Below are 26,497 nucleotides of genomic sequence, written 5' to 3' on the forward strand. Positions count from 1 at the left end.
ACTTTAGGTGCGTTTGTGAAGCAATGCAGAGTCTATTCCATTAATAAACAGGGATCTTCAAATTTAGCCCCCAGTTCACTATGCCACAATCCTAGACTGGCAAGAAACGCACAGCACCGCACGTGTATATGGAAAGCACTACTGGCCCGGTGACAGACCGCTCTGGAGTAAACTTCTCCACACAGTGTACCGGGCGCCATTAGCACAGCTGGAGCAGTGCAGGGAAGTGAAGGCTGCACTTGGGACACAGCTGTGGGAGGGGAGCGGGCAGCAGCTGAGGACGGGACGTGGGGGCATCCTCCCCTCAGGTCTCCTGCCTTTGTCTACACCGAGCTCCAGTCCCCTAGTCCAGAGGCAGGACGGCGCCTGCAGACATGAGGGCTCAGAGAGGGCTCCAAGCCGCGGAGAACATGACCGAGCTGGTGAGAGCCGCTTATCAGGGCTGTGATAACGGGGCGCTCCTGGATCGATTCGGGGTCCTCATCCAAGGGGTGCTGGCTGTGGTGGCATTCAGCACTCTCATGTGTGAGTATGACGTCATCATGTGTATGGGGGGGCAGCGGACTGCTGTCGACTCCTGCTTGTCCCGGGTCCGCGGACTGCTGCCGGCTCCTGCTTGTCCCTGGGCTCCGCGGACTACTGCCGGCTCCTGCTTGTCCCTGGGGTCCGCGGACTGCTGCCGGCTCCTGCTTGTCCCTGGGGTCCGCGGACTGCTGCCGGCTCCTGCTTGTCCCTGGGGTGCGCGGACTGCTGCCAGCTCCTGCTTGTCCCTGCGGTCCTCGGACTGCTGCCGGCTCCTGCTTGTCCCTGGGGTCCGCGGACTGCTGCCGGCTCCTGCTTGTCCCTGGGGTCCGCGGACTGCTGCCGGCTCCTGCTTGTCCCGGGGTCCCTGCTCTCCACAGGAGCCATGGAAATGTGGAGAAGGCACAGCTGCTGTCCTGAGACTTGTGGTTCTTTTTATAGGGCAGTTGTACAGCAGCTGGATTCTTGTGTAGAATTTGGAAGTTTTCTGTGGCAAATTACCCATAATAACTAGTGCTCACTTCGAATTGTGTCTTTTTTTTTTTTTTGCTGTATTCCCATCAGTGTTAGGAGTCTCTCTTACAAATTACGTCAGAACGACGGCCACCTTTAGGGGGGACCTGACCACATCCCAGTCTAGAGCAGTGGGGTCCGCCAGTTGCAGCCTGTGCCCATAGTGTAATGGAGCTGACCCAACGCTGTGGTTTTAATTATAAATGGAAACCAAAAAACTCTGCCTTACACCATTGACAGCACTATCCCTATAAGGGTACTTTCACACTTGCATTAGAAGAATCCGGCAGGCAGATCTGGCGACGGAACTGCCTGCCGGATACGGAAATCCGTATGCAAACGGATATCATTTGTTTCTTGATGCAGAACCATCTGACAAATACATTTCAATACCGGATCCGTGTCTCCGATGTCATCCGGAAAAACGGATCCGGTATTTATCTTTTTCACAGATTTAAAGGTCTGCGCAATACGCAGACCGGAAAACCGGATCAGTTTTTCTGGAACACTTGGTACCGGATCTGGCATTAATACATTTCAATGGAAATGAATGCCGGATCCGGCAAGTGTTCCGGAATTTTTGCCGGAGAAAATACTGCAGCATGCTGCGGTATTTTCTCAGGCCAAATACCGTAAAAGGGACTGAACTGATGCATCCTGAACGGAATGCTCTCCATTCAGAATGCATTAGGATAAAACTGATCAGTTTTTTTTTCAGTATTGAGCCACTAGGACGGAACTCAATACCGGAAAAGAATAACGCTAGTGTGAAAGTACCCTAAGTCTGTGTTCACAGTGCAATTGTACTTTATGTTCCACATACTCATTGGTGAAATCCTGATAAAAGTGTGGCGTGAAGTGAACACTTATTCCTGATGTAAGCCAATGTATACTGTACAGTGGTATACGTCATACATAGGACCCCGTGCTATACAGTGTTATATACAGAGACATATGTCATACATAGGATCCCATGCTATACAGTGTTATATACAGTGACATGTCATACATAGGATCCCATGCTATACAGTGTTATATACAGTGACATAAGTCATACATAGGACCCCGTGCTATACAGTGTTATACACAGAGACATATGTCATACATAGGACCCCCATGCTATACAGTGGTATACGTCATACATAGGACCCTGTGCTATACAGTGTTATATACAGAGACATGCATAGGACCCTGTGCTATACAGTAGTGTGTCATACATAGGACCCCGTGCTATACAGTGTTATATACGTCATACATAGGAACCAGTGCTATACAGTGTTATATACAGTGACATACAGTCAGGTCCATAAATATTGGGACATCAACACAATTCTAACATTTTTGGCTCTATACACCACCACAATGGATTTGAAATGAAACGAACTATATGTGCTTAAGGTTCCATTCACACGTCCGCAACGTGTTTTGCAGATCCGCAAAACACGGAAAGCGGCAATGTGCGTTCCGCATTTTGTGGACCGCACATTGCCAGCACTAATAGAATATGCCTGTTCTTGTCCGCAATTGCGGACAAGAATAGGACATGTTCTATTTTTTTGCGGAACAGAACTGCGGACCCGGAAGTGCGGATCCATAGGAATGAATGGGTCCGCAATTTGCGAAATGAAATTGCGGACGTGTGAATGGACCCTTAACTCCAGATCGTCAGCTTTAATTTGATGGGTATTTACATCCAAATCAGGTGAACGGTGCAGGAATTACAACAGTTTGCATATGTTCCTCCCACTTGTTAAGGGACCAAAAGTAATGGGACAATTGGCTTCTCAGCTGTTCCATGGCCAGGTGTGTGTTATTCCCTCATTATCCCAATTACAATGAGCGGATAAAAGGTCCAGAGTTAATTTCAAGTGTGCTGTTTGCATTTGGAATCTGTTGCTGTCAACTCAAGATGAGATCCAAAGAGCTGTCACTATCAGTGAAGCAAGCCATCGTTAGGCTGAAAATACAAAACAAACCCATCAGAGAGATAGCAAAAAAATTAGGCGTGGCCAAAACAACTGTTTGGAACATTCTTAAAAAGAAGGAACACACCGGTGAGCTCAGCAACACCAAAAGACCCGGAAGACCACGGAAAACAACTGTGGTGGATGACCGAATAATTCTTTCCCTGGTGAGGAAACACCCTTCACAACAGTTGGCCAGATCAAGAACACTCTCCAGGAGGTAGGTGTATGTGTGTCAAAGTCAACAATCAAGAGAAGACTTCACCAGAGTGAATACAGAGGGTTCACCACAAGATGGAAACCATTGGTGAGCCTCAGAAACAGGGAGGCCAGATTAGAGTTTACCAAACGACATCTAAAAAAGCCTTCACAGTTCTGGAACAACATCTTATGGACAGATGAGACCAAGATCAACTTGTACCAGAGTGATGGGAAGAGAAGAGTATGGAGAAGGAAAGGAACTGCTCATGATCCTAAGCATACCACCTCATCAGTGAAGCATGGTGGTGGTAGTGTCATGGCGTGGGCATGTATGGCTGCCAATGGCACTGGTTCTCTTGTATTTATTGATGATGTGACTGCTGACAAAAGCAGCAGGATGAATTCTGAAGTGTTTCGGGCAATATTATCTGCTCATATTCAGCCAAATGCTTCATAACTCATTGGACGGCGCTTCACAGTGCAGCTGGACAATGACCCAAAGCATACTGCAAAAGCAACCAAAGAGTTTTTTAAGGGAAAGAAGTGGAATGTTATGCAATGGCCAAGTCAATCACCTGACCTGAATCCGATTGAGCATGCATTTCACCTGCTGAAGACAAAACTGAAGGGAAAATGCCCCAAGAACAAGCAGGAACTGAAGACAGTTGCAGTAGAGGCCTGGCAGAGCATCACCAGGGATGAAACCCAGTGTCTGGTGATGTCTATGCTTTCCAGACTTCAGGCTGTAATTGACTGCAAAGGATTTTCAACCAAGTATTAAAAAGTGAAAGTTTGATTTATGATTATTATTCTGTCCCATTACTTTTGGTTCCTTAACAAGTGGGAAGCATATATGCAAACTGTTGTAATTCCTACACCGTTCATCTGATTTGGATACAAATACCCTCAAATTAAAGCTGGCAGTCTGCAGTTAAAGCATTCATCTTGTTTGTTTCATTTCAAATCCATTGTGGTGGTGTATAGAGCCAAAAATGTTAGAATTGTGTTGACGTCCCAATATTTATGGACCTGACTGTACGTCATACATAGGAGCCCGTGCTCTACAGTGTTATATACAGAGACATACGCCGTACATATGACCCCATGTTATATAAGTCATACATAGGACCCCATGCTATACATCAGGAATGGCCAACCTGTGGCTCTCCAGCTGTTGCAAAACTACAACTCCCAGCATGCAAAGACTACTTACAGCAGGCATGCTCAACCTGCAGCCCTCCAGCTGTTGTAAAACTACAACTCCCACAATGCCCTGCTGTAGGCTGTTCAGGCATGCTGGGAGTTGTAGTTTTGCAACAGCCGGAGGGCCGCAGGTTGAGCATGCCTAGCCTACAGCTATCAGCTTACAGCAGGGCATGGTGGGAATTGTAGTTTTACAACAGCTGGAGAGCCACAAGTTGGCCATCCCTGCTATACATTGTTATATACCGTGGTATACTTCATACATAGGACCCCATGCTATATCGTGTGTGACACAGTGAGATGTACCCTGGAAAAACAGGTATTTTTCTCCCAGCATATGCTGCTGGGCTGATTTACAGCCAGGTGAGGTCAAATACCGGACCGGGATTTAAATGCCGGTCTGGGTTTTGGCAGCACCTGGCTGTCCTTAAATAGGCAGCTGGGCTCAGAAGCCATGTCTATGTGTTGGGATCTATGTTTTGGGGTGCATATGACTTTTTGATCGCTTGCTATTACACCTTTTGTGATGTAAGGTGACAAAAAATTGTTTATTTAGCACAGTTTTTATTTTTATTTGTTTACGGTGTTCATCTGAGGGGTTAGGTCATGTGATATGTTTATAGAGCCGGTCGATACGGACGCGGCGATGACTAATATGTATACTTTTTTTTCCCCCTATTTTTTACCAATTTTTTTTAACTTTATTTGGGGAAAATGACATGTTTATTTTTACTTGAAACGTTTAATTTTTTTAACATTTTTATTTTTTACTTTTTTTTGTCCCACTTTGGGACTTGAACTTTTGGGGGTCTAATCCTTTACAATGCATTCCAATACTTCCGTTTTGGAATGCATTAGCTATATGAGTAATACTGTATGTTTTACTCATACAGCTTCCGGCCTGTGAGATCCAGGGGGCTGGATCTCACAGGCTCGTCACCGGAAGGCAGCCAAGGTGCCTGCTCAGTGATTTGAGCAGGCACCGGGTTCCGATCACGTCCCGCCGGGCGTGATCGGAACTATACATGACGTATCGGTACGTCATGGGTCCTTAAGGACTCGGTAACAATGCCATACCGGTACATCATGGGTCCATAAGGGGTTAAAGAGCACACCAAATGCTTGAAATAACTTCTTTATTAACTTCAACTTTTCTTTATATAACACTGCCGCCTCCACAGCAGAGAGTCCATGTGCAAAACATGTGTTGAAAAGATATCACAAAATGGCGGTATGCATAAGATGGTGGTTTAACTGTTTAGTCTTGTCATTCAACCTAACATGGTGGATATATTTCTCTCTTGAGTATCTGTACTCTCACTTTAAGTTATTTAATCACTTTATGATCTCTCTTCTCTGAGAGGTATATCTGAGGTCTAACTAATAGTTCACTTGCTGAATTTGGTCGCAATTTACAAAATGCAGTAACTAGTAACTATTTGCACATTGGTTGACTATGATCTGGTATGGAATTTGAATTTGGATTGTGAATTTTGTAGTCTGCAATTGTATGGTATTTGCAATTAAATCTGTAGTTTGCAATTGAATCTGTAAGTAAATGCACATACTTGTTCAGTATACAGTTCTAATCACTATATTAACAGTATAAACATTATATAACTGTTTTAAATATCTATTTTGGCCTCTCTGCTTTCATAAAACACAGCTCTTAGTGGAGTGAATGTCTGTTCAGCTTCTCTCTGTGGTGAATAATAATTTCTAGCAGCTCCTGTTAGGGGAATTTTCCACACAGGCTGTGTGCGAGTCTGGCTGTGATTGGCCACGACTCCTGCTGTGTGTGAGGCTGGCAGTAATTGGTCTAGACTTCTGCCCAGCAATAACAGTTTAAGGCTCCTTTCACACTAGTGTTCGTCGGTCCGCTCGTGAGCTCCGTTTGAAGGAGCTCACGAGCGGACCCGAACGCCTCCGTCCAGCCCTGATGCAGTCTGAATGGATGCGGATCCGCTCAGACTGCATCAGTCTGGCGGCGTTCAGCCTCCGCTCCGCTCGCCTCCGCACGGACAGGCGGACAGCTGAACGCTGCTTGCAGCGTTCGGGTGTCCGCCTGGCCGTGCGGAGGCGTGCGGATCCGTTCAGACTTACAATGTAAGTCAATGGGAACGGATCCGCTTGAAGATGTCACCATATGGCTCAATCTTCAAGCGGATCCGTCCCCCATTGACTTTACATTGAAAGTCTGAACGGATCCGCGCAGGCTACTTGCACACTTGCGCACTTGCGAAATTTTTTAAAGTTATTAATGCAGACGGATCCGTACTGAACGGAGCCTCCGTCTGCATTAATATGATCGGATCCGTTCAGAACGGATCCGATCAAGCGCAAGTGTGAAAGTAGCCTTACTCTATGCTTTTTGTTTCTGCTGTGTCATTGAGCTTACCTCACATCCATATAATGAATCTTAAAAGGCATATTATCTTTTCTGCTGCTGTGAACACAATATATAACAGTTATATGACATCCAAACATGAAGTCACTGTAAATAACTCTGCTTTTTTCTTTAACAAGAAAACATAAGAACTGTATTAAGGTTATTGGCAGGTCTAGGTGTATAAACACATAAGCTATGTTAGTAACCTAGGATAGGTCTTAGCTGTCCAGCTACAAGGACCCCGTGCTATACAGTGGTGTATGTCATACATAGGACCCCATGCTATGCAGTGTTATATACAATGGTATATGTCATACATAGGACCCCATGCTATACAGTGACATACATCATACATAGGACCCCATGCTATACAGTGACATACATCATACATAGGACCCCGTGCATATAAAAAAAAAGTGGAAGAGTTTTGCAAGTCTTGCCTGACCTGCCAGATAACTAGCCCCCAGCCACATTTCCATAGTCCCCTAGTACCTCTCCCGATTATCGAAGTACCGTTTGACCGAATAGCTATGGACCTCATAGGCCCAGTATGGAAGTCCGCCAGAGGGTATCAGCACATCTTAGTCATTCTAAACTACGCCACTAGGTACCCAGAAGCGGTGTCACCAGGCATGGGATCCAGCCGGTTCTCTCCGGTTCTGCCGAACCGTTTGTTAAAATTACAGGCGGTTCGCAGGACCGGTGAGAAGCAGGGATCCCGACCCGGTCCTGCAGCTGCGCCTGCACCAGTGGCGTAGCTATAGGGGTGGGGGCGGAGCGGAAGCCGAGAGGAGAGGCCCTGTGTGACGCGCACTGTGCAGGGCAGCTGGGCAGGCGAAGTGAGGAGGGGCCGGGGGAGCGGCTTCAGTTGAGGTGCGACGCAGGACTTAGTCACGTACCTCACTGTGACCTCCTGCGGCGGATCTCGCGAGATGACGCGGCGCGGGAAGGCACTGAGCGAGGCATTGGTGACCGCCTGTACCAGGATGCCACAAGCTGGAGAGAGGTAAGTATTAATTATTTCTCCTAAGCAGGTGCCTACTCCACCTTCCCCTCATCCTGACCCAATGTTTAGATTCTTTTAGCCAAACAAGAGTTATGGATGGGGTTGATGACAATATTTAAGGTGGCCACACACAGGGAAACACATCTATTTTGCCCACAGAGTAAGAGCAGCTTTTTTAAGCGGTACTCCACTATGTAATGGCCCCCTCTTTGTTATTAATGTAATGGCCCCCTCTTTGTTATTAATGTAATGGCCCCCTCTTTGTTATTAATATAATGGCCCCCTCTTTATTATTAATGTAATGGCTCCCTCTTTGTTATTAATGTAATGGCTCCCTCTTTATTATTAATATAATGACCCCCTCTTTATTATTAATGTAATGGCCCCCTCTTTATTATTAATGTAATGGCCCCCTCTTTATTATTAATATAATGGCCCCCTCTTTATTATTAATATAATGACCCCCTCTTTATTATTAATATAATGACCCCCTCTTTATTATTAATATAATGGCCCCCTCTTTATTATTAATATAATGGCCCCCTCTTTATTATTAATATAATGACCCCCTCTTTATTATTAATATAATGACCCCCTCTTTATTATTAATATAATGGCCCCCTCTTTATTATTAATGTAATGGCCCCCTCTTTATTATTAATATAATGGCCCCCTCTTTATTATTAATGTAATGGCCCCTCTTTATTATTAATATAATGACCCCCTCTTTGTTATTAATATAATGGCCCCCTCTTTATTATTAATATAATGACCCCCTCTTTATTATTAATATAATGGCCCCCTCTTTATTATTAATATAATGACCCCCTCTTTGTTATTAATATAATGGCCCCCTCTTTATTATTAATATAATGACCCCTCTTTGTTATTAAAGTGGGGGCCATTATATTAATAATAAAGAGGGGGCCATTATATTAATAATAAAGAGGGGGCCATTATATTAATAATAAAGTGGGGGCCATTATATTAATAATAAAGAGGGGGCCATTATATTAATAATAAAGAGTGGGCCATTACATTAAAAATAAAGAGTGGGCCATTATAATAATAATAAAGAGGGGGCCGTTACATTAATAACAAAGAGGGGGCCGTTACAGTAATAACAAAGAGGGGGCCGTTACAGTAATAACAAAGAGGGGGCCGTTACAGTAATAACAAAGAGGGGGCCGTTACAGTAATAACAAAGAGGGGGCCGTTACAGTAATAACAAAGAGGGGGCCGTTACAGTAATAACAAAGAGGGGGCCGTTATATTAATAACAAAGAGGGGGCCGTTACAGTAATAACAAAGAGGGGGCCGTTACAGTAATAACAAAGAGGGGGCCATTATATTAATAATAAAGAGGGGGCCATTATATTAATAATAAAGAGGGGGCCTGTAAATATGTCGTGACTGTGTTGCATATATATGGTGTATGTAAATATGTGTCATGACTCGTGACGCGCTGCGTATCCACCGCTGAGTAGGGAACCTGTTGTTAAAAATTTGAATCCCACCCCTGGGTGTCACTGCGACATACCTTGGCCAAACTCATAGCTAAGGAGTTAATGGAGATGTTTTCCCGATTAGGACTACCTAAAGAGGTTCTGACCGACCAAGGGACCCCTTTTGTGTACAAGGTGATGAGGGAACTCTGTAAGTTGCTGCATAAAAAAACAACTACGGACATCCGTTTATCATCCGCAAACGGACGGTTTGGTAGAACGGTTTAACCAAACATTAAAAAATATGTTGAAAAGGGTAGTGTCTAAAGATGGGAAGAACTGGGACCTCCATGTTCGCAGTGTGAGAGGTACCCCAGGCCTCTACTGAGTTCTTGACCTTTGAACTGCTATATGGCAGACACCCTCGTGGTCTCTTGGACATGGCCAAAGAGGCGTGGGAACAACAACCTACTCCATATAAAAGTGTCATTGAGTATGTTACCCAGATGCAAGATCGGATAGAGACAGTGTTGCCTCTTGTTAGGGAGCATATGGAGGCAGTTCAGAGAGCCCACAGTTGGGTCTATAAAATCAGCAGGCTCGGGTCCGGATCTTTAACCCGGGTGATCGGGTTTTGGTTCTGGTGCCGACCATGGATAGTAAGTTCCTGGCTAGGTGGCAGGGGCCCTACGAGGTACTCGAGAAAATTGGAGATGTAAACTACAAGGTACACCATCCAGGGCGACGAAAGCCGGAGCAGGTTTACCATGTGACTGCTTGTTATGTCACTTGCCTAAAGTGTGAATAAAACACTGAACTGTTTGATCCAAAGAACTTGTTGTTGCCTCTATACTGCATCCACTAATCCTGTCTACCAGAGCGAGTCCCCATAAGTGTTGTATACAGAGACATACATCATACATAGGACTGTGGCAGGCGCAGTACTATGAAGTGCCTTTTGCGCTGTGGCATTAGAAGAATTTTGATATCTCTGACTTTGTCTAACCAGACTGTCTATTACTCTAGCGCCGTTCTATGGAAACAGTAGGTTTAAAGAGCACACCAAATGCTTGAAATAACTTCTTTATTAGCTTCAACTTTTCTTCATATAAACACTGCCGCCTCCGCAGCAGATAGTCCATGTACATAACACGTATTGGAAAGATATCACAAAATGGCGGTATGCATAAGATGGTGGTTCAAACTTGTCATTTAAACATAAAATGGTGGATATATTTCTCTCAAGTATCTTTACTCTCACTTTATAGGGTTTCTGTCATGGGAAAAATTGTTATGTAGATGACTGACACTAGCGATGTGTTTTTTTATAATATGTTAATGAAGCCTCTAGGTGCTATGAGGGCATTGCTGCAGCACCTAGAGGCTCGGTCTACTCGCTTTTTGGCACGCCCACGTGGTTGACGTCCTTCTCAGCATCGTCCTCCTAATCCCGCGCCTGCGTCGTCCCGTTTACTATTCGATGCAGGCGCAGTGAGTGAAGGACACTCGGCTGCTGCCAGGCAAGCCTGCCGGGGAGGCCTGTGACGAAATCGACCAAGCCTCTAGGTGCTGCAGCAATGCCCTCATAGCACCTAGAGGCTTCATTAGCATATTATAAAAGTTTGTTTTTTAAGAGAACGGCGGCAGTCAGGGAGTTAAGCATATTGTTATGTACTGCTGACATTAGCACATCGCTAATGTCTGTTATCTACATAACGATTTTTCCCATCACTGAAACACTTTAACCACCTCAGCTCCCCTAGCTTAAACACCCTTAGGGCTCTTTCACATCTGCGTTATTGTCTTCCGGCATAGAGTTCCGTCGTCGGGGCTCTATGCCGGAAGAATACTGATCAGGATTATCCTAATGCATTCTGAATGGACAGTCCGTCCTTCAGGATGCATCAGGATGTCTTCCGTTCCGGAACGGAACGTTTTTTGGCCGCAGCAAATAGCGCAGCATGCTGCGCTTTTTGCTCCGGCCAAAAATCCGGAACACTTGCCGCAAGGCCGGATCCGGAATGAATGCCCATTGAAAGGCATTGATCCGGATCCGGCCTTAAGCTAAACGTCGTTTCGGCGCATTGCCGGATGCGACGTTTAGCTTTTTCTCAATGGTTACCATGGCTGCCGGGACGCTAAAGTCCTGGCAGTCATGGTAAAGTGTAGTGGGGAGCGGGGAGCAGCATACTTACCATCCGTGCGGCTCCCGGGGCGCTCCAGAGTGACGTCAGGGCGCCCCAAGCGCATGGATGACGTGATCGCATGGATCACATGATCCATGCGCATGGGGCGCTCTGACGTCACTCTGGAGCGCCCCGGGAGCCGCACGGACTGTAAGTATACTGCTCGCCCGCTCCCCACTACTACTATGGCAACCAGGACTTTAATAGCGTCCTGGGTGCCATAGTAACACTGAAAGCATTTTGAAGACGGATCCGTCTTCAAAATGCTTTCAGTACACTTGCGTTTTTCCGGATCCGGCGTGTAATTCCGGCAAGTGGAGTACACGCCGGATCCGGACAACGCAAGTGTGAAAGAGGCCTTAATGACCAGACCACTTTTTAAAATTCTGCACTACACTACTTTCACAGTTTATTGCTCGGTCATGCAACTTACCACCCAATACCTCCTTTTCTTCTCACTAATAGAGTTTTCATTTGGTGGTATTTCATTGCTGCTGACATTTTTTTATGTTATTAATCAAAATTTTAGCAAAAAAAGAAATTTTTCACTTTCCGTTGTAATTTTTTTTTTAAAAAACGACATCTATATATACATTTTTCGCTAAATTTATTGGTCTACATGTCTTTGATAAAAAATAAAAGTTTTGGTAAAAAAAATAAAAATGGTTTGGGTAAAAGTTATAGCGTTTACAAACTATGGTACAAAAATGTTAATTTCCGCTTTTTGAAGCAGCTCTGAATTTCTGAGCACCTGTCATGTTTCCTGAGGTACTACAATGCCCAGACAGTAGAAAAACCCCACAAATGACCCCATTTCGGAAAGTAGACACCCTAAGGTATTCGCTGATGCGCATAGTGAGTTCATAGAACTTTTTGTCACAAGTTAGCGGAAAATGATGATTTTTTTTTTTCTTACAAAGTCTCATATTCCACTAACTTGTGACAAGAAATAAAAACTTCCATGAACTCATTATGCCCATCACGAAATACCTTGGGTGTCTTTCCAAAATGGGGTCACTTGTGGGGTAGTTATACTGCCCTGGCATTCTAGGGGCCCTAATGTGTGGGAAGTAGTTTGAAATCAAAATGTGTAAAAAAAAGGTGCTCTCTGGAATGTGGGCCCCTTTGCCCACCTAGGCTGCAAAAAAGTGTCACACATGTGGTATCGCCGTACTCAGAAGAAGTTGGGCAATGTGTTTTGGGGTGTCATTTTACATATACCCATGCTGGTTGAGAGAACTATCTCGGCAAAAGACAACTTTTCCCATTTTTTTTTTTATACAAAGTTGGCATTTGACCAAGATATTTATCTCACCCAGCATGGGTATATGTAAAAAGACACCCCAAAACACAGTGCCCAACTTCTCCTGAGTATGGCGATACCACATGTATGACACTTTTTTTCAGCCTACATGCGCAGGGGCCCAAATTCCTTTTAGGAGGGCATTTTTAGACATTTGGATTCCAGACTTCTTCTCACGCTTTAGGGCCCCTCTAAAGTGCCAGGGCAGTATAAATACCCCACATGTGACCCCATTTTGGAAAGAAGACATCCCAAGGTATTCAATGAGGGGCATGGCGAGTTCAGAGAAGATTTTTTTGGGGGCACAAGTTAGCGGAAATTGATTATTATTATTTTTTTTTTCTCGCAAAGTCTCCTTTTCCGCTAACTTGGGACAAAAAGTTAAATCTTTCATGGACTCAATAAACCCCTCAGCGAATACCTTGGGGGTGTCTTCTTTCCGAAATGGGGTCACATGTGGGGTGCCCTGGCATTTTAGGGGCCCTAAAGTGTGAGAAGAAGTCTGGAATATAAATGTCTAAAAAAATTTACGCATTTGGATTCCGTGAGGGGTATGTGAGATTTTATTTTTTGAAACAAGTTAGTGGAATATGAGACTTTGTAAGAAATTTTTTATTTTTTTCTAAATGGAGCCTTACAGGGGGGTGATCAGGGAGTCTATATGGGGTGATCACCCCCCTGTAAGGCTCCATTCAGATGTCCGTATGTGTTTTGCGGATCCAATCCATGGATGCGTGGATCCGTAAAACACATACGGACATCTGAATGGAGCCTAACAGGGGGGTGATCAATGACAGGGGGTGATCAGGGAGTCAATATGGAGGGGATCAGGGGTTAATAAGGGGTTAATAAGTGACAGGGGGTGGGGTATAGTGTAGTGTAGTGCTTGGTGCTACTTTACTGAGCTGCCTGTGTCCTCTGGTGGTCGATCCAAGCAAAAGGGACCACCAGAGGACCAGGTAGCAGGTATATTAGACGCTGTTATCAAAACAGCGTCTAATATACCTGTTAGGGGTTAAAAAAAAAAGCAAAAACGATCGCCGCTGGCAGGCTGTAGATCCACTCTCTTACCTTCCGATCCTGTGAACGCGCGTTCACAGGAAGTCTCGCGTCTCGCGAGATGAAGCGTACATGTGTCACTCTGCCTGGGACAGCCGCCTCCAGACCGCGATCCTGCATTAGGCCGTCCGGAGGCGGTTAAATGGAACCTGTCACCGGGATTTTGTGTATAGAGCTGAGGACATGGGTTGCTAGATGGCCGCTAGCACATCCGCAATACCCGGTCCCCATAGCTCTGTGTGCTTTTATTGTGTTAAAAAAAAACGATTTCATACATATGCAAATAACCTGAGATGAGTCCTGTCCCTGAGAAGAGTCAGGGACAGGACTCATCTCAGGTTAAGGCTTCATGCACACGACAGTATTTTTTCACGGTCCGCAAAACGGGTTCCGTTGGTCTGTGATCCGTGACAGTTTTTTCGTCCGTGGGTCTTCCTTGATTTTTGGAGGATACAAATTTTTTGCGGAGCCAAACGGATCCGTCCTGAATTACAATGCAAGTCAATGGGGACGGATCAGTTTGACGTTGTCACAATATGGTGCAATTGCAAACGGATCCGTCCCCATTGACTTTCAATGTAAAGTCAGGAGTCCCTTTTATACCATCGGATCGGAGTTTTCTCTAATCCGATGGTATATTTTATCTTGAAGCGTCCCCATCACCATGGGAACGCCTCTATGTTAGAATATACCATCGGATTTGAGTTACATCGTGAAAATTCATATCAGACAGTATACAGGGATCTCAAGTCTCCCGGAAGTTCAGGGAGTCTCCTAGCCCCTGACACCTGCAGAAAGGTTTATCTCACTCTGATAGCAGAGCAGAGAGATAAGAGAAGTGAAAGGACAGAGTTTAGATTACAGGTTGAATTAACCCTTTAGGGTCAAATTGGCTTCTCAAGGAGATATATATGTTAAAGGCATCCCTTCTGTCTCATTCAGTAGCTATAGAACTATTGAGAGAGATGTATTTTTTTTTTAAATACATTTACACATTTAACCCTCCATTTTAATTATATTATTTACCCCAGTGTTAAATTCACACCCCCTGGATGCTTTAATCATATATATATAAATATGATAATTTGGGGCAGGGTAATGAGCCCGGTCCTCCACACCATAGAGCAAAGTGTGCAGATACTTCATATGTTTGTAAAATGTAATAAAAAGTTCGTGAAAAAAAAAAAAAAAAAAGAAAACCTCCCTGAAATGAGTTTTTGCAGGTTGGGATGTCTGCAGTATATTCTAACACAGAGGCGTTCCCATGGTGATGGGGACGCTTCTAGTTAGAGTATACTACAAACTGTGTACATGACTGCCCCCTGCTGCCTGGCAGCACCCGATCTCTTACAGGGGGCTATGATACGCACAATTAACCCCTCAGGTGCGGCACCTGAGGTGTTAATTGTACGGATCACAGCCCCCTGTAAGAGATCGGGTGCTGCCAGGCAGCAGGGGGCAGTCATGTACACAGTTCGTAGTATATTCTAACTAGAAGCATCCCCATCACTATGGGAACGCCTCTGTTAGTGAAAACTCAGATCCGAGAGTATATTCTAAGTGAAAACTCAGCTCTGAAAAAGCTTTTATGCAGACGGATCTTCGGATCCGTCTGTATGAAAGTAACCTACAGCCACGGATCACGGACACAGATGCCAATCTTGTGTGCATCCGTGTTTTTTCACAGACCCATTGACTTGAATGGGTCCGTGAACCGTTGTCCGTCAAAAGAATAGGACAGGTCCTATTTTTTTGACGGACAGGATACACGGATCATGGATGCGGCTGCAAAACTCTGTATTTTCCGATTTTTCCACGGACCCATTGAAAGTCAAGGGGTAAGCGAAAAGAAACGGAAAACGGCACAACGGCCACGGATGCACACAACGGTCGTGTGCATGAGGCCTAATTTGCATATGTATCAAATCGTTGTTTTTTTTTTAACACAAAAGCACAGAGAGCTATGGGGACTGGGTATTGCGGCCATTCAGCAACCCATGTCTTCAGCTCTAGACACAAAATCCCGTTGACAGGTTCCCTTTAAGTTATTTAAGCACTTTATGATCTCTCCGAGAGGTATACCTGAGGTCTAACTAATAGTTCACTCGCTGAATTTAGTTGCAATATGCAGTTAGCAGTAACTATTTGCAAATTGGTTACGTATGATCTGGTATGGTTGTATGCAATTTGGATTGCAATATGGATTTTGAATTTGTATTGTGAACTTTGTAGTTTCCAATTGTATGGTATTTGCAATTGAATCTGTAAGTAAACACACATATTACTGGTTCAGTATACAGTTCTAATCACTATATTAACAGTAGAAACATTATATAACTGTTTAAATATCTATTTTGGCCTCTCTGCTTCCATAAGACAGAGCTCTTAGTGGAGTGAATGTCTGTTCAGCTTCTCTCTCTGGTGAATAATAATTTCTAGCAGCTCCTGCTAGGGGAATTTCCCCACACAGGCTGTGTGTGAGGCTGGCTGTGATTGGTCTAGACTCCTGCCCAGCAACAACAGTTTAACTCTATGCTTTTTGTTGTTTCTGCTGTGTCATTGAGCTTACCTCACATCAATATAATGAGCCTAAAGGCATATTATCTTTTCTGCTTCTGTGAATCAGTTATATGACATCCAAACATGAAGTCACTGTAATTAACTCTGCTTTTGTCTTTTAACACACAAACATAGGAACTGTATTAAGATTATTGCCAGGTCTAGGTGTATAAACATATAAGCTATGTTAGCAACCTAGGATAGGTCTTAGCTGTCCAGTTACAAGGACCCCGTTCTATACAGTGTTATATACAGAGACATACGTCATACATAGGACCCCATGCTATACAGTGGCATACATCATACATAGGTCCCCGTGCTATACAGTGTTATATACAGTACAGACCAAAAGTTTGGACACACCTTCTCATTCAAAGAGTTTTCTTTATTTTCATGACTATGAAAATTGTAGATTCACACTGAAGGCATCAAAACTATGAATTAACATAATTATGTGGAATTATATACATAACAAAAAAGTGTGAAACAACTGAAAATATGTCATATTCTAGGTTCTTCAAAGTAGCCACCTTTTGCTTTGATTACTGCTTTGCACACTCTTGGCATTCTCTTGATGAGCTTCAAGAGGTAGTCACCTGAAATGGTCTTCCAACAGTCTTGAAGGCGTTCCCAGAGATGCTTAGCACTTGTTGGCCCTTTTGCCTTCACTCTGCTGTCCAGCTCACCCCAAACCATCTCGATTGGGTTCAGGTCCGGTGACTGTGGAGGCCAGGTCATCTGGCGCAGCACCCCATCACTCTCCTTCATGGTCAAATAGCCCTTACACAGCCTGGAGGTGTGTTTGGGGTCATTGTCCTGTTGAAAAATAAATGGTCCAACTAAACGCAAACCGGATGGAATAGCATGCCGCTGCAAGATGCTGTGGTAGCCATGCTGGTTCAGTATGCCTTCAATTTTGAATAAATCCCCAACAGTGTCACCAGCAAAGCTCCCCCACACCATCACACCTCCCCCATCCATGCTTCACGGTGGGAACCAGGCGTGTAGAATCCATCCGGTCACCTTTTCTGCGTCGCACAAAGACATGGTGGTTGGAACCAAAGATCGCAAATTTGGACTCATCAGACCAAAGCACAGATTTCCACTGGTCTAATGTCTATTCCTTGTGTTCTTTAGCCCAAACAAGTCTCTTCTGCTTGTTGCCTGTCCTTAGCAGTGGTTTCCTAGCAGATATTCTACCATGAAGGCCTGATTCACACAGTCTTCTCTTAACAGTTGTTCTAGAGATGTGTCTGCTGCTAGAACTCTGTGTGGCATTGACCTGGTCTCTAATCTGAGCTGCAGTTAACCTGCGATTTCTGAGGCTGGTGACTCGGATGAACTTATCCTCCGCAGCAGAGGTGACTCTTGGTCTTCCTTTCCTGAGGCGGTCCGCATGTGAGCCAGTTTCTTTGTAGCGCTTGATGGTTTTTGTTACTGCACTTGGGGACACTTTCAAAGTTTTCCCAATTTTTCGGACTGACTGACCTTCATTTCTTAAAGTAATGATGGCCACTTGTTTTTCTTTAGTTAGCTGCTTTTTTCTTGCCATAATACAAATTCTATTCAGTAGGACTATCAGCTGTGTATCCACCTGACACAACGCAACTGATGGTCCCAACCCCATTTATAAGGCTAGAAATCCCATTTATTAAACCTGACAGGGCACACCTGTGAAGTGAAAACCATTTCAGGTGACTACCTCTTAAAAGCTCATCAAGAGAATGCCAAGAGTGTGCAAAGCAGTAATCAAAGCAAAAGGTGGCTACTTTGAAGAACCTAGAATATGACATATTTTCAGTTGTTTCATACTTTTATGATAAGTATATAATGCCACATGTGTTAATTCATAGTTTTGATGCCTTCAGTGTGAATCTACAATTTTCATAGTCATGAAAATAAAGAAAACTCTTTGAATGAGAAGGTGTGTCCAAACTTTTGGTCTGTACTGTACGCCATACATAGGACCCCATGCTATACAGTGTTATATACCTTGGTATACGTCATACATAAGACCCTGCGCTATACAGTGGCATGCATCATACAGGGGACCCCATAGATAAAATACCACACAGTATGCAGTACTTTTTTCTAGTGGGGCCCACTGTAAAGGAAAGCACAGTAAATTACGCTTTCCTTTATAAATAGGGGAAAGAAGATTTTACTGGTGTCTGACCGGAACCTCTTTTTGTGTGCTCTAGGACTATAGGGTTCAATAAATGCGTTCACTGTATATGCCAAGGATGTCCCCCGAGCATAGCGTAAGGCCTCACATTTCTGTGTCTGTAAACATATTCATTACACAGTGGTCAGTATTTTATCCGTGACGGGTCCGTGTTTGGTCTGTCCATTTTTTTTCCCTTCAAGTGTCATCCTTATTCCACCTACACTGCTAGGCTTTAAATTCATATCCAGAGCATCTCCTACCAATGGTTCGTGAGAACCACCAACAAAATACGGATGCCATCACAGATCCAAATAGTGCATGTCTCTATTGGTTTTCCGGTGACCCACAGTCTTAAAAAAAAAACACTGGTATGTGAACAGACCAGATGTTTTCAGCGAGGGAGCCCAGCGGAGCATCACAGGCCGAGAGGAGAAGGAGTGGGGAGCCAGCGCTGCAGGTATGTAAGCTTCCCTTCACAATTCTGGCCAACTGTGGTGACATTTTTGCACAACCCCTTTAAAAATCAATGGATCCATGGAGAACACTGACATGCATCCGTGTGTCACTATAGTGTGAACGAAGCCTTAGGCTGACTATACAGATTAGATAGCTGTCGGTTGAACAATCAATCAGCCGCTAGCTATCCCCACATGCATGCCCAGCTTGTCTGAGTTATAATGGGCAGAGGGAGCAATCAGCCACGCCCTTCTCTCTGCTGTTCTTAGGCTGAGTGACATCACAGTCATCGTTCATGTGGCCTAGGAGCAGCTCAGCCCCATTCAGGTGAATGGGGCTAAGTGCAATGCCAAGCACAGCCACTATACAATGTACGGCGCTCTGCTTAGTAAGCTGTGAGAAGGCAGCGGAGCTCACAGGAGTGCCGGTCCCTTCCCAGCTGATCAAGGGGGGTCCCGGGTTTTTTCACCCAAAAAAAAATCTTGGAAAACCCTTTTAACCACTTCAGCCCCGCTAGGTGAAACCCCCTTCATGACCAGAGCACTTTTTACACTTCGGCACTACACTCCTTTCACCGTTTATCGCTCGGTCATGCAACTTACCACCCAAATGAATTTTACCTCCTTTTCTTCTCACTAATAGAGCTTTCATTTGGTGGTATTTTATTGCTGCTGACATTTTTACTTTTTTTGTTATTAATAAAAATGTAACGATTTTTTTGCAAAAAAATGACATTTTTCACTTTCAGCTGTAAAATTTTGCAAAAAAAACGACATCCATATATACATTTTTCGCCAAATTTATTGCTCTACATGTCTTTGATAAAAAAAAAATGTTTGGGCAAAAAAAAAAAATGGTTTGGGTAAAAGTTATAGCATTTACAAACTATGGTACAAAAATGTGAATTTCCGCTTTTTGAAACAGCTCTGACTTTCTGAGCACCTGTCATGATTCCTGAGGTTCTACAATGCCCAAACAGTAGAAAACCCCCACAAATGACCCCATTTCGGAAAGTAGACACCCTAAGGTATTCGCTGATGGGCATAGTGAGTTCATAGAACTTTTTATTTTTTGTCACAAGTTAGCGGAAAATGATGATGATTTTATTTTTTTTATTTTTTCTTACAAAGTCTCATATTCCACTAACTTGCGACAAAAAATAAAAAATTCTAAAAACTTGCCATGCCCCTCACGGAATACCTTGGGGTGTCTTCTTTCCAAAATGGGGTCACTTGTGGGGTAGTTATACTGCCCTGGCAATTTAGGGGCCCAAATGTGTGAGAAGAACTTTGCAATCAAAATGTGTAAAAAATGACCGGTGAAATCCAAAAGGTGCACTTTGGAATATGTGCCCCTTTGCCCACCTTGGCAGCAAAAAAGTGTCACACATCTGGTATCGCCGTACTCAGGAGAAGTTGGGCAATGTGTTTTGGGGAGTCATTTTACATATACCCATGCTGGGTGAGAGAAATATCTTGGCAAAAGACAACTTTTCCCATTTTTTTATACAAAGTTGGCATTTGACCAAGATATTTTTCTCACCCAGCATGGGTATATGTAAAATGACACCCCAAAACACATTGCCCAACTTCTCCTGAGTACGGCGATACCAGATGTGTGACACTTTTTTGCTGCCAAGGTGGGCAAAGGGGCACATATTCCAAAGTGCACCTTTTGGATTTCACCGGTCATTTTTTCCGTTCCTGTGAGCGCGCGCGCCTGTGTGCGCGCGTTCACAGGAAATCCCGGCCCTCGCGAGATGACGCGTATATGCGTCGTTGAGCGCAGGGCTGCCACCTCCGGACCACACATCTGCGTTAGGCGGTCCGGAGGTGGTTAAAGAAACCCTGTCACATTGAACACAGTGTTTGAGCTCTAACGGCATTCCGCATTTAAAAAAAAAAAAATTGCGAATCGCGCAGTTTATTTTAATGTTTTTCTGTTCCGGCGTTCACCGCATAGATTTTTTAAAATATTTTAATAGTTTGGACTTCTCCGACGTGGCGATATGCGATATGTTTATTTATTGTTTATTGTCAAGGCTATGCCAGCCTGTGATTGTGGGAGGGGCGTAGGCTTCATAAGCCCCCCCTCCCACGGTCATCCGACGCTGGCGTTATTTCGTGCAAACCCACTTCGTTTCGCCAGTCCCGCATGAACAAGGCTCTGGCCAGGTAAGTATGCACGGCCTCCCCCACGCCGATTCCTCGCCACCGTGCCTGATCCTGTAGGCCGTCCGGCCTCAAGTGAGTCATGTTCCCCACAACATTTTCGGCAGCTTCGCCTACCTCCGGCCACGGCATCCACTGGCCAGGCTCAGCGTCCTACCCGCAAGGCCCTGTTCCGGTTGCCACGGCCGATCCACTGTTGCCAAGGGGCGGGTGGTCTGGCACCGGCCTCTGCGTCCCGCCTACCACCCGCCATCACCCAGCGCCTCCCACCTTCACCGCTCGGGCACCGTGGAAAACATCTCAAGTCCTTCCCCAGTCCGGCGCCTTTCTCCATTCTCACCTCGCTCGATGCGCTCCAGGGGCTGCCCGGCAGACTTCGTCTGCCCCTCCGCCACCTTTCGGCGTCCTCGTCCCGGCGGTGTGGGGGCGGGGCCGGCTCTTCCTCGTGCACGACCCCTTCCCTCCGTCTCAAACCAGGCACCGCCTCTGCGCATGCTCCCCGGTAGGCATGCAGGAGGAAGTCACAGACCATCATTTCCACAGCAGAAAAAATAAATAAATAATAATTACATATATAAAAATGTTGTTAAATTAAAAAAATAAAATTTAAATTATTCTGCTCATCATTGTATAAACGCTGCAATGTCCCCCGTTTTACGTTACAGAGCTACCTTTCCGGTTCCTTCTGACAGAGCCATTGTACGCCACCCGTTTTATCGAAATTTACCTGACCCTTTTTTTGTTCGTCAAAAAATCTTCATCAGCAGGTTGGTATTTTTGCATTACTCTAACCAGTCTCCTGCGCGCTTTGGGTACGGTAGTCTGGATACGTCTGCTCATCCACGTCCACGCCATTTTAATGTCACAGCTTTCGTTTGTCAGTCGTTTCTCCATTTGTTTTAGCCAGCCATGTTGTCCACGGTGCCAGGCCACTTTCCCATTCCACGATTCACGTTTGTTTTACGTCTCCGTATCTTTCACATCCCAGCCTGCTTTTCGTTATTCAGGCCACATCTGTCTTCACGTTTCACGCCTGTTTTCGTCATTCAGGCCACGTCCGTCTTTACGTCTCACGTCTGTTTTCCGTTGTTCAGGCCACGCTTGTCAATTACGTCTCTTGCTGGTGTTAATCATTCAGGCCACATCTGTCTAGGTTCCATGCAGGTTCATGTCTGTTTCGTCATGTAACCACAACTGTCAGTCACGTCTTTCGCCTGTTATTCAGGCTTCGTCTGTCATTTACGTCTCACGCCTGTTTTCATCATTCAGGCCACGTCCATCATTTACGTCTCACGCCTGTTTGTCATTCAGGCCACGTCCGTCATTTACGTCTCACACCTGTTTGCGTTATTCAGGCCATGTCTCGTCTTCTCACGTCCCCCTCTGTCTTGTCTCCAGCCACATCTCGGCTCGTTCCATCCATGTATTCCATCCTCATCTTCCATCAGGCTATTCCGTTCCACGCACGCCCTGGTTCAATATTCTAGTCACACCACAGTCACCAGTGGTTTCTCACCTGCCACATCAGGCAGGTCATTTCGGCCCCTTTTCCATGTTGGTCCGGCAGCCTACCCAGGCATCAGGTTATTTCATTCTTGTTTACTGGCCATTGGCCCTCCGCTAAAACTTTTACTTTCATCTCAAAGACCCGATTTGGTCTACACCGCCACGAATCATCATGGACCTGAGGCCTTGGTAGACCAGGTGGAATTTCAAGTTTCCCAACATGTCACATCATTCCGAATTAGACGACTCCGCATCCCTTCTGGATTCCCTGGCTTCCAGCCATGCCAGCGTGGGGTCACTCCGGAGCTGGACAATCCCCAAAATTATAACCGAACTCCCCAAACGAGGGATTCGTTACCCAGCTTCGGCCAGGAAGGCGGAGCTGTATTGACTCCTGGTGTCCGAGTCGTCCCACTCCAAAGACCAGGTATTAATGTCAAATATCCAGTTGTCATTGACCTAGCTGCACGCCACCATCAACACCCTAGCCACCTCCGTATCAGACAGTCAGACCAGGCTGTCGGCAGTAGAGTCCAGAGACCCGTTTCCCAGCATCCCCATCCCTCCTCTCCCGTTCACTTCCACGTCCCAATCCACATCCTCAGGTAGGGTTTCCGCCTTGTCCGAGGTAGCCCCGTTCCATTTTGTGACTGACACCCTCAAACGAGACATCTTGGAAGGGAAGGACGTCAATTTAGCTGCCATCCTCATTGCCACCCACGACACGGTTGAGAACAGGACCATAGCCTGCGAGAATGTGTCGATAGTTCTCAGGTCCAGGGATGCCCGATTGAACAGGAAACTGTCTATCCCAGAATTCGTCCTGGCTTTCAGCCTGTTCAGGAACATGATCTGCTCCGCCTTCCCCGAACACGTTCTACGATTACCACCGCTCCTTCTCGGCCAAAGCCGCGGCGGCCCTCGCCAGTTCCAACGGGTCACCAATTGGGCATACCTGGATATGGAGCTGTTTTGAAGACATTTCTCCGGTCTCAAAGCCCCCGCTTGCGCGTCATGCCAGTCCATTCTGCATGCCTCAGACTGGTGCCCAAACCCCAGCATTCCATAGTCCCTGCCCAGGTCTGCGGCAGGCTCCTCGGGGTCCCAGCCTAGACACAACTCGGGAACTGACAAGCTGGGTCGACCCATAGTCTTCCTAGGAAACAGGTATGCAACAACTACAATTTTGCAACCTGCAACTACAACCAGTGCAGAGCACTCCACGTCTGCTCCACTTGTTTCAGGGCCCACCCCCTATCAGTTTGCCCAAATAGATTGGCCAGGAACAAGTGACTAGGCGTGGTCAACGTGGACCTACTAGCCTCACTTCTCCGTGACCATCACAATCCCCACCAGGTTCACTTCCTCATCGACGGTTTCAAGGAAGAATTCCACACTGGTCTCGTGGCCCTTCCTCAATCATCTTGGGAAGGCCCCAACCTCAGGTCTGCCATTTCTGATGCCGCTTCAGTAGGTCCTCTGGTTCCGGCAGAACTGGAGAAGGGTTTTCTCATCGGCCCTTTCTCCAGCGTTCCGTTTAACTACTGGAGGATAAACCCTATTGGCATCGTTACCCAAAAAGTTTCCCAAAAAATATTCATTTACAACCTCTCAGCTCCTCATGGTTCTCACATTACCAGCCTCAACTCCCTGGTTCCGTCTGAGGAGTTCTCGATGAAGTACTCTTCTCTCAGTGAAGCCATCGCTTTCATCCTTCTGGCAGGCCAAGGGGCTTGGCTGTCCAAGGCTGACCTGGTGGACGCTTTCAAGCTGCTTCCCATCAACCCACAACTCTGGAAATTCTATGGCATTAAATGGGACGACTTGTACTACTTCGCCAACCGCCTCACCTTCAGCTCCAAAAGTAGTCCGTGGTTGTTCGACCAGTTTGCCCAGGCCCTCCACTGGGTCCTGGTTAACCATTGCGGGTGCCCCATGGTCATCCACTACCTGGATGACTTTCTATTAATAGAGCAACCAGACGTTCCGCCTTGCAAACTTGATAGTCTACTCCAGGTTTTCGCCAACCTCAACATCCCAGTCGCCCCTGCCAAGATTGAAGGACCCTCAACCACCATCACTTTCCTCGGCATGGTCTTAGATACCCGCAAGATGGAAGCGAGGTTGCCTGAGGACAAACTGTCAAAGATCAAGGAGGTCATTTCCAGATTTGTGGGTTGCAGGGTCATCTCAAAGCAGGACTTACAATCCCTGCTAGGCATGCTGAACTTCACCGCCAGGATCATGCCCCAAGGCAAAGGCCTTCTTGTCCAGACTCCTGGATCTGCTACCAACTGCCGCAGAGCAGGACTCCGATAGTCCTGGACGCGCACGCGATGGCGGATCTAGCCATGTGGAACTCCTTCCTGACCCGCTGGAATGGGATCTCCCTATTCGTCCCTCAATGGTGTCCCTCTTCTCCCACGATTTTTTTCAGACGCCGCCGCCTCCAGGGGTTTTCGCAGCCATCTACAACACCCAGTGGTTCGCAGGCCACTGACCCCCCCGAGATTTCTTCACTCAGCGAGTACCTCAGATCCTCCCCCCTCCTAGAGATCTACCCAATCGTAGCGGCCGCTAAAGTTTGGGGCAGGCAGTGGGCAAACTCCCCGGTGACATTCATTACAGACAATCAGTGCCTTTCGTCCGCAAATTAGTTTGGTTCTCCCTAGAGCACAACTTTCAAAGGGTGTCCAGAACTCTGCGGCTGACGCACTGTCACGCTTTCATTTCAACCGTTTTTTCCAGGTCATGCCAGAGGCGGATCCAGCAGGATTGTCCCCTCCGGAGTTCAACACACTACGCATGGACTAGCGCAAATCATTTAATCCGCCAAATCCTTCATACAAAAATCACTATCAGCCAACACAGCTAGAAACTATAAAACCGGTTGGAACAGCTTTCAAAAATTTTCACATCTCCATCCTAGGAGCGGCACAGATAGGACCACCTATTTGATGGCCTTTTTAGCTTATTGCCACCATCACCTCAAACTCGGCTACAATTCCATCAGATTGTACATGGCAGGGGTGCAATACTATTCCACCCTTAAACACCCCGGTAGTAAGGCGATATTCGCGTCCCCCGCCATCAGGGCTGTCCTTAGGGGAATTCAAAAAAGCAGTCTGCCATGCACTCCCTCCAGGCAACCAGTCTCAGGGGGATCTGTTCAGGAAGCTTTCCAATTCCCTAGACAGCAACCCTTTCGGGCTCCATCCCAGCACAGTCATTAAAGCGGCCATGTATTTAGGTTTCTATGGGTTTTTGTGCAAGAGCCAGTTAACGGAGTCACGACCATTTCATTCTGCTATTACCTTCCACCTAAACGTCGCATTCAGGGCCCCCAGTCCCAGTCAGGTACTTCAGGTCCTTCAACAAATGGTGCCCGGTCCAGGTGTTCAACCAATTAATCAGCTCCTTAGGTCATTCCTCCCCAGACAGTCCGCTGCTACCCTTCAAATCCAAGCCCCTCACGTCCGCGCAATTCATTTCACACATTCGCCTTCTAGTCACCGGCCTAGGTGTCGATCCCAAAACCATTTCAGGTCACTAGTTTCAGATCGGGGCGGCATCCGCAGCCTCCAAGCATAACGTTCCCAGTCATATCATTCAGAAGATGGGACGTTGGGAGTCATCTTGCTTCACCAGGTACATTCCCAATCCGCATCAGGAAATATCAGACATTTTCCGCAAACTGGCATTGTAATTCGTGTACCCTTCAATAAATAAAAAAATATCTACCTTTTGCCTTGCTTTTTGGCCCCTTATAGGCTACCCACGTTTCATGGCTATGGGCACAATCCAGGCCTACTTAGTATATGATACGTTCAGGTTTCCTGGGTTCACT

General features: G+C 45.9%; 1 protein-coding gene across 1 annotated transcript in view; it reads left to right on the forward strand.

The window, feature by feature from the left end:
- The first annotated feature begins 225 nt into the window (after positions 1–225).
- Positions 226–26,497, forward strand: part of LOC122925383 (store-operated calcium entry regulator STIMATE-like) — a 117,890-nt gene continuing 91,618 nt past the window's right edge. The window contains exon 1 of the mRNA XM_044276738.1: positions 226–525. Within this exon, the coding sequence (XP_044132673.1) occupies positions 375–525 (151 nt within the window). The 5' untranslated portion in view covers positions 226–374. The remainder of the gene's footprint in view (positions 526–26,497) is intronic.

This window comes from Bufo gargarizans, chromosome 2 (assembly GCF_014858855.1).
Source record: "Bufo gargarizans isolate SCDJY-AF-19 chromosome 2, ASM1485885v1, whole genome shotgun sequence".
Taxonomy (NCBI): Eukaryota; Metazoa; Chordata; class Amphibia; order Anura; family Bufonidae; genus Bufo; species Bufo gargarizans.